This window comes from Electrophorus electricus, chromosome 21 (assembly GCF_041902795.1).
Source record: "Electrophorus electricus isolate QZ-2024a chromosome 21, ASM4190279v1, whole genome shotgun sequence".
Lineage (NCBI taxonomy): Eukaryota > Metazoa > Chordata > Actinopteri > Gymnotiformes > Gymnotidae > Electrophorus > Electrophorus electricus.
In genome coordinates this window covers 7,754,654-7,768,087 of record NC_137517.1, presented here as the reverse complement: position 1 = coordinate 7,768,087, position 13,434 = coordinate 7,754,654, and the positions used below count along the sequence as shown (strand labels likewise).

Genomic DNA, 13,434 nt, shown 5'->3' with positions numbered 1-13,434 from the left:
TTTCATTCCGCTGACGGTTGAGCCTAACAAGATTACACCCTATCAGATCTTCCGCTTCGCTCCACGAGCCCGGCGGTTTTCCACCTTCCCAGCTTCTGCCAAGAAACAGAAAAGCCTGGCCTCTCTTTTCTTGTAGCCTCCTTTTCACCCAGCCTTTGATTACCGTCAGCCGCTCCTCCGGCTTTGAGCTCCACAGATGGAGTAAATATGGCCCTGTTGGCCCTCCATAAGGCCTGAGCCCTTAAATCCAGCTTAGCCACCAAAAAAAAAGGCAGCCCTTGCTTTCGAGGCCTGGGTATCAGAGGAGTGAAGGGAAGACTTGCGAGTGGGTTTGTGGTTCACTTCTAAAGGCCGCGGGGGTTTGGGAGGATAAGAAGGAGTTGCTGTAATAGATACTTATCTTACTGCCCTCCAGCCCTCATACAGAATCCCTCTCTGAAGAGATTAGAACCAAAGGAGGGAACATTAGTTCTAATCCTGTGCTTTGAGGGGCCTGTATCCACCCCACCTCCTCCACTTATTCCAACCCCTTCTGGTGTCGCAGGGGGGAGCTAGCTTGTATCTGGCCCCTGTGTAAGGGGATCCTGGGGCTGCACACGAGGGAGGTCAGAGTGTGTGTGTGTGTGTGTGTGTGTGTGTGCTTAGAGGAATGGTGTTAAGGAAAGGAGGGGAGAGGGGTACTCATGTTTCAATGGTAAACTGGTTCCAGTGAAAAGCATGGAGCTGTCCGCACTGCTGTGTAACTGATTCCCGGCTCTCTGAAGAGATTAGGCAGTACATTGTTGATTTGGTTGCTCATTTCCATGTGAGGACTGCTCTCCTGCTGCAGTCCAGGGCTGCTATTGTGTTGGGAGGGGGGAGTAACCAGGAGCCCAGGGCTTTCAGCTTCCCTGTAGCCTTTGTTTTACAAATGGTAAGAAATGTAGATGTCACGTCACAGATGCGTTACAAGCACCCCAGGTACCAATTGTGAGGCCAAGGTAGGAGAAAATGGCTGCAAGAAAAGTACATTTGTTAATCTTGAATGCAAGTGTTTGCCTTGGGCGGTCGGCTGTCAGTGTATCAGGCACATTGCACAATGTGTTGTCTTGACAGTGCCAGGAGTAATTGTTAAACAATACTTTCTTTGGTAATAATAAATTATATAAAAATGACATAGTAGTGACAGAATAATTAGAGTCAAGCTGACATGAAAATGGATTGTTTAAATGTAAAAAATTGTTTAGAATGTACAGGATTATTGTTTAGTTGGTGTACCTTTTTATATTATCATGTACGGTAAATTTGTGCAGAAAGTAGAACGATGCATACTATAGAGGGTTTGTTACGTCTGACATGCCTGGTCAGGAACATGCAGTACTCAGTACCAAGGACTTATGACATTATGACAGTTGGACTGATATGTTCCACACAAGAGACATACAGTATGCCACTAGTGAAACTGACTGGCACATGATCAGGCCCCATATCATCCATGGTCTGCCTCACAGGCTAACACAACACCTGCCACTCACCCCATGACAAGGCCCGTCAATCACACTGCTCAGGGTGGAGCCTGCTCAGACCCCTAACAAAGGTGTCCTCCCATTGGCCGTCGCCGGCACTAGCAGCTGTGTTAGAGGCAGTGATGAAGATGAGACTGATAAGAGAAATGACAAAACAGGGGTCAGAGGAATGGTACGCAGAGGAGTTAAAAAAAGGTGGGACAGCTTGATAACATTCACACGATGCTTAACAGCCCTCCATTTGGGGTTAGACCCTAAGGAAATCCTGTTAGTGCCTCGACCAGAGGCCTGAGAGGGTAAAGCTCCATCAGTTTGACTAGTTTCTAAAATTTCTCAGTATTAAATGCTATTTTGGAATGGCTATTCATGGCCTACATATTTTGTGGTATAAAGAAATTTGACAGCTTTTCCATTAGATCAGCGATGGCTAATAGTTTGAATAATTGTTGTTGAGGTAATTCCAACAGAATGCACTGGCAAACTTTACAGGGAAGTCTTGTTCATGCTTCTTTCAAATGTTTAAGCAGAATTTCCTTTATTAGCTATAACTGAAGAGGCTGCACTAAAGTACAATAACTGCAAGAATAACTGTATTAATTCAACTGAATTTGGCAACTCCAATATAAAAGTGTAAGACTGTGATCATAGGATTCATTATTTCCTTTTCTGTTCCATAGCAGTAAAGACAGCTATCAAGTTCTGTTCCTCTCCTACCTTTGAGAAGGAAAAGGGGACTTACTCAGAAAGAAAAACTAACATGAAGAAGGTGTTAAATGCTTTCTGTGGATTCCTTTTAAGCTTTTGTTAACAGGTCGTATTCTCTCCTGGCTATAGTCTATTCTAATGCCTTTTGTTAGCTCAGGACTGCGCAGGGGCCTCTAAATGAAGTCACACCTTTTGGCCAATGTCATTATCAGCCCATTAGACCATACATACGGTGGTCTGGCTCCTTCAACTTAACATACATACTGTGGCCTGGCCCCTGTGGGTCTGACTTCTTCAACTTAACATACATACTGTGGTCTGGCCCCTTCCATTTAATTTGGAAGCTCAGTCTACTGTAAGTAGTCTGATTTGAAAATAACTACATATAACTGTTTCAAGTAGATCACACACAAAGCCATTTAATTATTTTGCCATACATGAAAGGTTGGATCTGAATTTTGCTCAGTGTCCTTGAAGACCTGACCTTTCTTTCTTGTGCAGAAAACACAACCTCATAAAACAGAGGGTCGCCTAAAGTATGACTCAACTAGATTTAATTAGCACATTTTTGGTAAAAATTAACAATTTGAAAACAAATGGGAGAATGTTCTCTAAGGACGCAGACTGCATATGCAGCTCTTCATCTCTTCATCCATTGCATCTGGAATACAAGCAGCTGTGGAATGCTTCAGGTCTTTTCTAGCCCCTTTTTGCAAACGAATGACATCCTATGGGCAAACGGCGTTAACCCGACCTGTCAGAGCATGTGTAACACCTGCATTGTGTGCAATCAGAGACAGGAGGAAGGAAAGAGTACAGATTGTGTGAAAGACACAATGGCCATTGCCCGGAGCTGTTTGTCTCCAGACATGTAAGCATAAGTCCTGATCTTTGCTCTTCACTATAGCCTTTGGACAAGCTGAGTAAATTTGCTCTTAGCCCAAGGGGCCAGAATCCTACTAAACATCCATCCTCCTTAACTTCTCCACGCTTCTTTCTCTCTCTCTCTCTCTCTCTCTCTCTCTCTCTCTCTCTCTCTCTCTCTCTCTCTCTCTCTCTCGCTATCTCTCTGTTGTTTTAATAACATAACTTTAACTTAAATGCATTGAATGCTTTAGAAACAGTTTTAATAAGCATAATTTAGATTGTGGTATTTTGTTTTTTGAGGGGGAACACTTTGCAATAAGCAATGTGTTTTTGTTATGTAATGAAGTCATGCATAAAAATATTACTTTAGTGGCAAACCTTTCACAGTTTATCGGTTTAGAATCGAGGTTTCAAAGTCAGTTTCCCAGTCAAATGTCCATTTGAAATGTAACACGATTATTTAGGTTGTTTGGTATGCTTTTCGCCCCAGGGGAGTGAAGCAAAGGTATTCGTATGTATGTTTGAGAATTCTAATCTTATCTGCGTATCTTTAACAATTCAGCGACCTCCTCACATTAGCATTTGTTATGGTGTAATTATCATATACATTAGTCAACACCTGTTTCGGTTATACGTATTTAATTAGTGCAATTGAAAAGGTAAACTATGGCCAAAACCACACTACCCTCTAATTAATAAACATTCCAGTTATTCGATCGCAATAAAGCAATATATTTCTTTTCAACTCAATTGTACCCAGTGAAACGATATTAAAATAATTCGACAATCTACGATATTGAAATAGAGATTTTTCTTAAGCACCCGCCTCCCTACCAAATAATATGTCTCTTTATAATAAACTACCTGAATTGGCATAAAGAAGGATGGTAAAGTTTGTATACTTCAGTAGCTTACATTGGCAGTTGTGTTTCATATGTACTGCAGTGATATAAGCAAAATCATTTTAATTACAATGAGTAAAAATATTAAATGGAAATTCAGTCACAAAATATAAATTCCTTTTGTAAAAGCAAATTCTATGCATAGGCTATACTACAAAAATATCCTTGTCATTTTTTCAAGGCGAAGTTTGGATAAAGCCACTTTATCCAGCTTTTAAATATGCTAAATATTTTTAAACTCTTGAACACGTTAGGAGGTATAGCCTACTGCCAAGTAATTAGATTCACGACTACCTGATTTCCACGACCACTTACTTTTTCAAAGGTGTCAGACACGACATTGCATGTTGTTGTTAATCAAATTCTGATAATCGCTTGCAATGCTGTCTCTCAATCATGTTCAGAGAGAAAGATTAAACAATTTCAGCATGGTCGAAAAAAAGTTTATTCTAAGCTGTTAGTACCACAAGCTTTTAATTTTCCTTTCTTGTCTGTAGAATTCCAGCAGGGAAAAACACTTTTTTGTTTGTTTGGTTTTTTTTGTAAAGCTCAAATTGGAAGTTGGATTATGAATTGTTTATTTATGAAAAAACGGTATGGTGTAATTATAACCATATAATGATTACGTTACGAGGGTTACGTTTTCGTCTGGAATATTTAAAGAATAAGTCAATGCTTTATATTTGACGTGATTTGGTGATCGCTTTAAAAGGTATAATTTAAGATAGTCTTATGTAGAAATATTGTGCATTTCAAATGAGGCACTATTTTCCCGACTACAATGCAGATCGGACTGAGATAAGTATCATGTGTTTAATGGCTTTTAGAAGCCGTTAAAAGGAACAGCGGAGTTCTTCTTTGAAGGGATTTAGCACGAGTGAAAGCCAGGGCCTTTGAGTACGACTGTCAGTCACGACCTTCGGAGCCGCCCACTGTTATCGCGCTGCCTATAAAGACGGTCCGTGAACTCGCTAAGTTGTCATTCAGACTATCGCTCAGGGAGTAGGGATGCCTGCATCTCAAACGGGATTTGGTAACTTCTTCATTGACAGAAAGCTCAATATGCCTGCTGGATATCAGATATTAGGATATCCCCCTGGAGGGCCACAGCCACCTCCGCACCTTGCTACCATGGCTGGGATGCCCCTACCCTTTTCAGGAATACCGGGATACAGTTTCATCCCGTTCCCACATCCTGGACACATGGCTCATATCGTAAGTAGTCTCCGATATTGCATATTGCGCATATTTTAAATTTGTTTTTTCCAATAATAATTCTAAAAACCTATACTATACTTATACTAACCTATACTATACTATGTTATGTTAACTAAAGTCATGCTGCGCAATTACGCACGATATTAAAATTAGAAAGTAAACTACGTTTAAGCCTTTAACATTTACGAATGCTTAATTACGAATTACGAATGCTTCATCACTATTTTGAACTGACTTTCAAATTTTTAAAAAATATATATTTTAGGGCAATTCATACGATCTAAAGGCTGCGACACCATACCACCAATCTCTCTTCAACCGAAATGTCCCATACTATTCTCCATATCGCCCCGTATCCGCGGACGACCCCAGCCGAGTAACTAAGGTAGCAACCAGGGAGAGCACCAGTGCACTTAAGGCTTGGCTCAGCGAACACCTGAAAAATCCATATCCTACTAAAGGAGAGAAAATCATGCTGGCCATTGTTACCAAAATGAGCCTGACCCAGGTGTCTACATGGTTTGCCAACGCTCGGCGTCGTCTGAAGAAGGAAAACAGAGTGAGTTGGGCATCTAAAGGGAAGAGTGACGAGGAAGAGGAGGGCGAGAGTGAAGAAGAGGGATCCTCGCAGAAAGATCAGTGTTCCGACGAGGACGAAATCGATCCCCAGACTGTTGACGTGGAGGCCGATTTAAGCGAGAAAGTGGAAAACGAGAGCACATGCTCGGGGGAAGAGCGTTTAGCAAAAGGTCTTGATGCGCCAACGGAAAATGACACCATCAGCACTGGGACCGTTAAGTCAGGAAAGAAGGAGACAGTGTGTGAATCGTCGAATAAACTGTGTAAGGAAAGTCCTAATGTTCACAGGCCTAAAATCTGGTCTCTGGCGGAAACTGCAACTTCAGACACAGTGAGGAAGCCCAACGATGTTAAAATATATCCAAACCTTGACCCAGCCCATAGAAAATGGTGGGAAAGTTGGCCATCAAAGAACAGCTATTTTGCTGGAGGCTACTGTGCACATGACTTTCTTAAACAAAGTCAGTTAAACAGTTAATCCAACACATACAAGACTTTTGTTATTTTGCACTTTGAATCCTAATTCTCGCGAATTAACAAGAACTCTTTGGTCATGACGTTTACAGTTCAAATCCAGTAACTGGTATAAAACTAAAGGAGTGTGAGATTTGTGTAAATAGTTCAATTATAAATTTTATTTTGTTGTACACAATGTAAATTATAAATTCATTTACATGCGTATGTTATTTTTGCTAAAATAAAAACACTTGAATTGAAAATACTCGTTATGTTGAATGTCATAATCTGAAATCGTATGAAAACCGTGGATATATAACTATTAGCAATAGGATAAATAAGTTTTGATAAATAATTTTCGTACAATGTAATATTTTGGAACTTTCATGATCTAGATTATTATAACAATATAGTAGTTTTCTGGAGGACGTTGTAATAGTAAATATTCTTAAGAAGACATTTAAAAAGTTTATCATACATTGCGCAAGCAGTCTTTAAAGTTCCCCGCTCTGAAGGAGGATTTAGCTTTCATGTTACCTAGGCAGGCACTACCATTAAGGGATTTGCATATCTAGCACTGATCTGTTAAAACATTTCAAACCAGCACGGATTAAGAACACAAACTCTTTCGTCTTGCAGGGTGATAATTAAGATTTTATCTTGGCGATATCCATTGCGCCATTAACGATTTGACAGACCATTAACACCATCGGCCTCTTCCCCAAATCTATTTTATTAATTAAGATAGGTCCTAAACCTCATGTATGAACCCCCGTGGATTATAGCCATAGCCGATCAAAGGGAAGATGCTGCAAAATTTTAAATTGTGTAATATTTTGTGATTGCTTTTCCGATTTTTGTATCCATTTATCATTCTGCATATATTTGCATATATTTTTGCACACATACCAACCGGATTAAATCGCCAGAATTCTGTTTTAATGGGAGACAGCCAAGGGGTTGAAAGGATACGGTTCCATGCTAGTTATTCAGGTCTTCATGTAAATTCAAAGGCCAGTGGCCTGTTAATCCAAGGATAATGAAAAAACTCCTGGGTGCTAAAAAACTGCCTGCCTGAAATGCACATACCCCCTCAGCAATCATCCCTTCCAAACACATGGGGGCGAGTAATCCGCTCCGGATCCTGTCTCTTACAGGTGGCCCAAATGAGGTGTAATCCTAGTCTAAACACGACTGGCAGAGGGCTGCACCTTTTGTGGGCCACATGGAGGTGTCACACAATGGTGGGAGATTTTGGGGCACAATCTGGCACAAGTGTCATTCCAGGATCTGCTAATCCCAACATATGCTCATACACTTTACTCACTTTGCTGTAACCATTTCTTGACATGGCTATTCTGATAATTTGGAAAGCCGATGCTTTAAAAAAACATTTGTTTCATTTTATAATTAACACAATCTTTCAATATAATTAATACAATCGATTTTATTAAGTGTGAAATTTTATATTCAAGACAAACATTAAAATGTCTTCGTTGAATGAACAAATTCAAACTAGTGTTAGTAAAAAAGGAATTAGTTCAAAATGTTTCCACAGATGAGTTCGGTAATTAAATTCCACTCCAAGAAGACAACCTAAATTTACGTTTAGACAGGTACAGGAATGTCAGGTTTTGGCTAGCAACAGCGCCCTCTTGTGGACGACTCCTCAGCCCACGCCAATATACATTTAACAGTTCAAATCATGAAGTTTCACACTATTAAAGGTGTCAGCTGCATCAGTGTCATGGGATAATACACATCAGACAGAAAACAGGAAACTGCTCGTAAAGACACCAGCGTGATTCATCTCGGACTACTATAATGGATCCATGTAAATGCAGTTATGAATATTCACCTGAGATGAGAGATTATATAATTCTTTATTTTTGTAAGTTAATTTTTTTTTTTTGCCAATATCAGAACTATAAAGCAATTAAAGATATTTACTCAGCAAAAAACCAAAAAAAATTCTGATAACACAAGCACAATTCTGATAACACAAATAATGTAAATTACAACAATATACACAAAAAATATAACACAGGACCGCTTTGTGCATCACAGAGTAGTGCAAACACAGATCAAAATTGTTCTCAATTCTTTCAAACTTTAAAACACCAGTATACAACATAGACCTTAGGTTCCCAGTCCAGTCTTTGATGACTCCTTGCCAGTTCAGGTTTTTTCTGCAGCTTTAGCTCTTCATACACATGAGAGAACTCTCTCTGGCTAAGGTGTGCTAGAACTCTCTCTGGCTAAGGTGTGCTAGAACTCTCTCTGGCTAAGGTGTGCTAGGAGTTGGCAAAAAAATCCTGGTCTTGCTGGGATTCCCAGGAACTGGATTGAGAACATCTGGTGGAAACAATTAAAGATACACACTACATCACGCTTAGAGCTAAAGTAACATTCAGAATCATGACATGCACACTGAAACTATTGCTGACTGTCTCAGTATTGCAAGTCGATGAATACTTTAACCCAACTGACTGTGCCAAGATGTATGTTTACATGTTTAAGCTGTGCTACAGGGGCAGCACCTTATTCCTAAATGCATGCACAAACTGCTCCTTTTCCTCCCAACGGGGACCAATGCTGATAAAAGTGATAAGCCCAAATGTGTTTTTGACTGGCTCCTGGAACACAAGACTACATGCATGTCTCACAGACATTCCCTAGATGCTTTCCGATGGAGATGCAGTTTCGGGCTGAGAAATCAGAGATGCCTTGCTGTTGTCTTGTCTGACAGGCATGCCATTTGCAGAGACCCCATGCTTTAACTGGTCTTCAGTGTCTTCTTCCGGCTCGTTGCCCTGCATCTGGTTCATTTCGTCTTCTAAAGGTACATCGTTGAAAGGTTGATTGTTTCTGAGGGTTTTGCAGAAAATCCCACATTGCTCCTGTAACTAGGAACAAAGGATGTATTAAAATGAGTCAAATTAAAAATCCCTGCAATGTATACTATATGAGGATTAAGAAGACTACCTTTTTTTCCAGATCCATGGCTCCCCTTTTACCTAAAAGTTAAGATTAAATATGGATTTGAAGTTATACATCACAGCTCATCAAAGCTCTTGTGTATGTATGTATGTGTGTGTATATCTATCTATCTATCTATCTATCTATCTATCTATCTATCTATCTCTATATATATATCTAAATATATATATATATATACACATAAAATTATTTTATTATAATACATGTTCTGTGGGCAACAAGGCATGGTGTACAACATTCTAACAAAAGTTACAAATTTTTGCAGTCTTTAATAAATAAAGTATATGCTGGATGCTGTATGCACAGTACCTCTTCTGTAACAATAGAGTAACGTTCCTAATACAACCAGGAAGAGCCCAGCAACCACGCTACACACTATAGCTTTTACATTAGTTGTAGCCTCTGCAAGAGGAGAAAAAGAAATGTGTCAAGATTTCACCGTGAGTTTAGCTGACCAAAAATATTTGAAGGAATATTTCAGCTCTATACTGCTCTATACTGTGAAATGCTTGGTTTTACAGACAGCATAAACATGATTTTTTGCAGCCTTTCACAGGGCATAATGTTTGGTTAAAAAATAGTTGGTTTACAACTGTATGCATAAAAACCCATCTATTTGCAGAATATTTAAAGGACAACTGACACTGCTCCCTTATTGACCGACTAATTTAGCACTTATTGTAGGGCACTGTTTATGTTTTTTAACAAACTCTAGCACTTATTGTTTATAGCACTTATCATTGTTTAAGATAGACCTTATGTATTTTGCACTTCTAGGTATCAGCATTCATCCCTGTATTCTACAGTATTCTAGTTCATTGATATGTTTAATTCTAATTTACTATACTGTACTTGGATATATTCTATGAGTAAATGACAAAGCACTTTTGGAAGGCGCTCTGGATAAGAGCGTCTGCTAAATGCCGTAAATGTAAATGTAAAAAGAGTTATATTACATCCTTTGGGTTAGTCTGGGACTGGTTTAAAAGTACTTTGCTCTTATACCAATGAAGAGATGGCTAAGATGGAGACTGAATGCTTGAAGCGAGTAACAGAGAATATAAGGTGTTGACATGCAGAAAAGGATCACAACCCACAACACTCGCTGGCCCTAAAAAACAGCTATGTTTATTGAGATTTAGCATTAGAGTATTCCTTTAACATCAAAGCACTTTACTAATCTGGTGCATGTTCAGTCAAGTACAAGGTTCCTTTTGATGGAAACAGTGACAGACACTTCATCCCTAATTTTAGCTTTTTAGAATGGGCTAAGGTGCTGATGGCCCATTTACACCAAACAATTCAACCAACCACAAGAGATAGTTCAGTTTTTGTGTAGTGCCTCAGCATGAGGGAAATGATACTAGAAGAGGGTGGTGTCTGTTTCTTACATGTGCTTCTCGGGTTTCACTTCCTGTCCTCTGCACTAATGTACTCATGACAATGGGGACTTATGTACGTAAGTCTCCTATATGGCAAACAAATTCACATAAAGTTCCTAGGATGCACTGGGAGCAGTTCTGTACTTACCACAGGATCTGTCATATGTGGAAGATCCCTGAACACTTTCTCTGAATCCTGACACACATCTACATAATGGGAAACACCACGGAGGAACACAGTGCAATTACATTCGAAAGTCCGTTGATGAGGTGACCACATCAAAATTCCATACACCAGTGCTTAAATCTAATATTTTAAGTAAAAAAATATTTTAAGTCAAACAACCTTTGGCATTAGTAAATGCTAAAACACTGTGTAACCATTAGTAAATCTGCTTATAGTAGGTGTATATTTTCACTAAAAACACTGTAATAAGCTTCATTAGATTATCTTTGTAAGCTTCAGATTGATCTTTGGTGGTGGTCACTACACATCCAATTTTGACTAAATAAATTTTCTGCCTACTCACTCTGTCCATGGTTGACAGGTTCTGGCTGAATGCGTGTTGGAAAATGTGCCATCAGGACATTTTTCGCACTCAGTGTCTGAGGTCTGGTTGCCTGTAAGATTAATCGTATCAGTCGCTACCCAGTGCCGGTGTTAAACTGGGCTGCACTCCTTTGTGTTTCTGTCTACAATGTCTGATGACTGGAAAAGAATAATATTTTGATTTTGAAATAGGCTAAATTGCTATTTCACTGTTTGAAATTACGCAACCCCCGATGACAGGCAATAAAGCCCAAAACACATAATCACAAATGAACACAGAATATGAAACATGCGATCAGGGTTTACTATGTGATTTGTGATGATGTATGATTACTATGATGTAACCGGTAAGGATGTGCTTTACCCATTTTCTTGATGCTCTCCCCTGCTTGACACACTGTGTTTCTCACACACGTATCACAGTTTTCAGTGGAGCAGTGATGGTCAGGGATGCACTGGCACTGCATGAACTTCTTCTTACTTGGATTTGTTTGTTTCGCAAAATTTAGATCTATTCAAAAGAAAAAAGGGTGGAGTGGTAGGTGGAGGGGAAGAGGTGGATTCCATTTAGCACGGTGCCACTGGAGTGTGAGCAAAGTAAGTTAAACTACTTTGCTAAACTAGCCATACTAGTAAACAAATCCTTACATTTTGCAATTGTGTTGTTAATTCTAGGTGAATATATTCCTGAACAGAAACTCACTAGGGTCACACATAGGCTGCTCTTTGCATTTTGTGTCCTTGTTGTAAACATCTTGATATTCTCCATCTTCACAGTTTAGACATATGGGATCCTGGCAATTCATATCTTGGTGCATCCTTGTTCCTGTACGATAGTCATAATAAAAAGTCTTTTTAATACAAATATAGTAGTAGTTGGGAATGTCCTGCCTGCACTAAAACTTCACACAATAAGATTAACCATAATCACTCAGTTGGAGAGTGTCCCAGGAAAATCCCTAATCCCCCCTCCCCCCCAAAGAAGGCCCACATTTCACTGTTTTAAAATGATGCAGAACAAAATATCACATTCTTTATTCATATAATATCATATGAGAACATTGTAATAAACAATGAGTTTGCGTTTTCAAAAAGTCGAGCAATGAACTTTATCTACAGTGGGCCAGTGGTAGCTCAGTGGTTATGGTACTCGACTAATAATCTGGAGGCTGCTGGTTCAAGCCCCACCACTAGTAAACTGCTGGCACTGTTGGGCCCCTGAGCAAGACCCTTAACCCTCAATTGCTCAAGCTGTACTCTAGTCGTAATTGTAAGTTGCTATGGATAAAAGTGTCGGCTGAATGCAATTAATGTAAAATTGTACCTGGCTGACACATCTTGCAGCACTGGTTGTTATCCTTTGCATAATGTGTCTTGAGGTCACAGGAGTGAACTATAACAGGTAAAAGCTGTAAAGACAATGAATACACAGGTACTGGTACCAACAACAATGGTAAACACGAGCTTTTCATTTCCAATATGACAACAGCCCGACGTGACAGCTCGCCTGTCAATCACGGAAAGTCCCCAAAATTCTCAGCTAAAATGCACATGCCACTTCAAGCGACACTTAAACAAGAAACTAAACCCTTAAAGTTTTAGCAATAATATATGTTACTGCTCACTATTTGTGAGCTCCTAAGTCAAATAACAATGACTTGAAATCGAAACTGAAAGAAGACATCTTAACGCTGATTTTAACATAATGTAAGCAATGTTTTGTTAATTGGAAATGAAGCTATCCTAACGCGGGACCAACAGCAAAAGAGGGGAATATCAGCAACGTAAATTGCAGCAACAAACTATTAAATGTTTACTTACGCCGTCTAACTAGCATAGCCACCTCTGCCAAATCCTATGCGCATCAAGACCAAATCATTTTACTTACCAAAAGAATTAAGAATCCTTCGCGCATTTCTGTTCTTTTAAAACGTAATCTACGAAATGTATGTGTACACTTTAAAACGCAGAACGTTTCTGGAATATTATACTTCAAGCAGACGGAGATAAAGCACGAATGACACGCCCCTATCCCCCCCCCCCCCTGCATCATCGGAGGGGGATTTCCTGTTCCCTTTCGGCTGATCGTTGGACAACGTGACTATTTCCCCTAAACCCTCCATATTCCAAGCAATCCTGTTCTGTAGAGAATACTGGAAGAATTCACTTAACATAGCGAAGTTTGGTCTGTGTAACAAGGTGAAAACCCAGGTCAAATAGGCTAATCAACGCAAGACAAACAAACAATGTTTTATAAACTTTGACACGCA

General features: G+C 39.5%; 2 protein-coding genes across 4 annotated transcripts; one reads left to right on the top strand and one right to left on the bottom strand.

Moving 5' to 3' along the window:
• The first annotated feature begins 4,982 nt into the window (after nucleotides 1–4,982).
• irx7 (iroquois homeobox 7) lies at nucleotides 4,983–6,459 on the top strand. Its single transcript, XM_027008312.3, has 2 exons — nucleotides 4,983–5,194; nucleotides 5,463–6,459. Exons 1-2 carry the CDS (start codon nucleotides 4,988–4,990, stop codon nucleotides 6,252–6,254), a joined length of 999 nt encoding a protein of 332 aa, XP_026864113.2. The 5' UTR covers nucleotides 4,983–4,987; the 3' UTR covers nucleotides 6,255–6,459.
• A 1,202-nt stretch (nucleotides 6,460–7,661) lies between these two features.
• cd40 (CD40 molecule, TNF receptor superfamily member 5) lies at nucleotides 7,662–13,192 on the bottom strand. 3 transcript variants are annotated; one of them, XM_027008324.3, is made up of 9 exons: nucleotides 13,053–13,192; nucleotides 12,489–12,573; nucleotides 11,868–11,990; nucleotides 11,529–11,675; nucleotides 11,145–11,235; nucleotides 10,763–10,821; nucleotides 9,542–9,634; nucleotides 9,218–9,249; nucleotides 7,662–9,138 (listed from the first exon to the last, which is right to left on the bottom strand). In XM_027008324.3, exons 1-9 carry the CDS (start codon nucleotides 13,077–13,079, stop codon nucleotides 8,908–8,910), a joined length of 888 nt encoding a protein of 295 aa, XP_026864125.2. In that variant the 5' UTR covers nucleotides 13,080–13,192; the 3' UTR covers nucleotides 7,662–8,907. The 3 variants fall into 3 exon arrangements, with proteins under 3 accessions (XP_026864125.2, XP_026864126.2, XP_081560929.1); XM_027008325.3 differs by having other exon boundaries at nucleotides 7,662–9,132; XM_081704803.1 differs by having other exon boundaries at nucleotides 12,986–13,123.
• Nucleotides 13,193–13,434: the final 242 nt, after the last annotated feature.

Excerpts from the sequence above, each read along its gene's own strand:
- irx7 (XM_027008312.3), top strand. The coding sequence starts at position 4,988 with ATGCCTGCATCTCAAACGGGATTTGGTAACTTCTTCATTGACAGAAAG. Across the intron at positions 5,195-5,462 it reads CTGGACACATGGCTCATATC|GGCAATTCATACGATCTAAA; the intron begins GTAAGTAGTCTC and ends TATATATTTTAG.
- cd40 (XM_027008324.3), bottom strand. The coding sequence starts at position 13,079 with ATGCGCGAAGGATTCTTAATTCTTTTG. Across the intron at positions 11,676-11,867 it reads GCAGCCTATGTGTGACCCTA|ATCTAAATTTTGCGAAACAA; the intron begins GTGAGTTTCTGT and ends TCTTTTGAATAG. Across the intron at positions 9,139-9,217 it reads CCATGGATCTGGAAAAAAAG|TTACAGGAGCAATGTGGGAT; the intron begins GTAGTCTTCTTA and ends CTTTGTTCCTAG.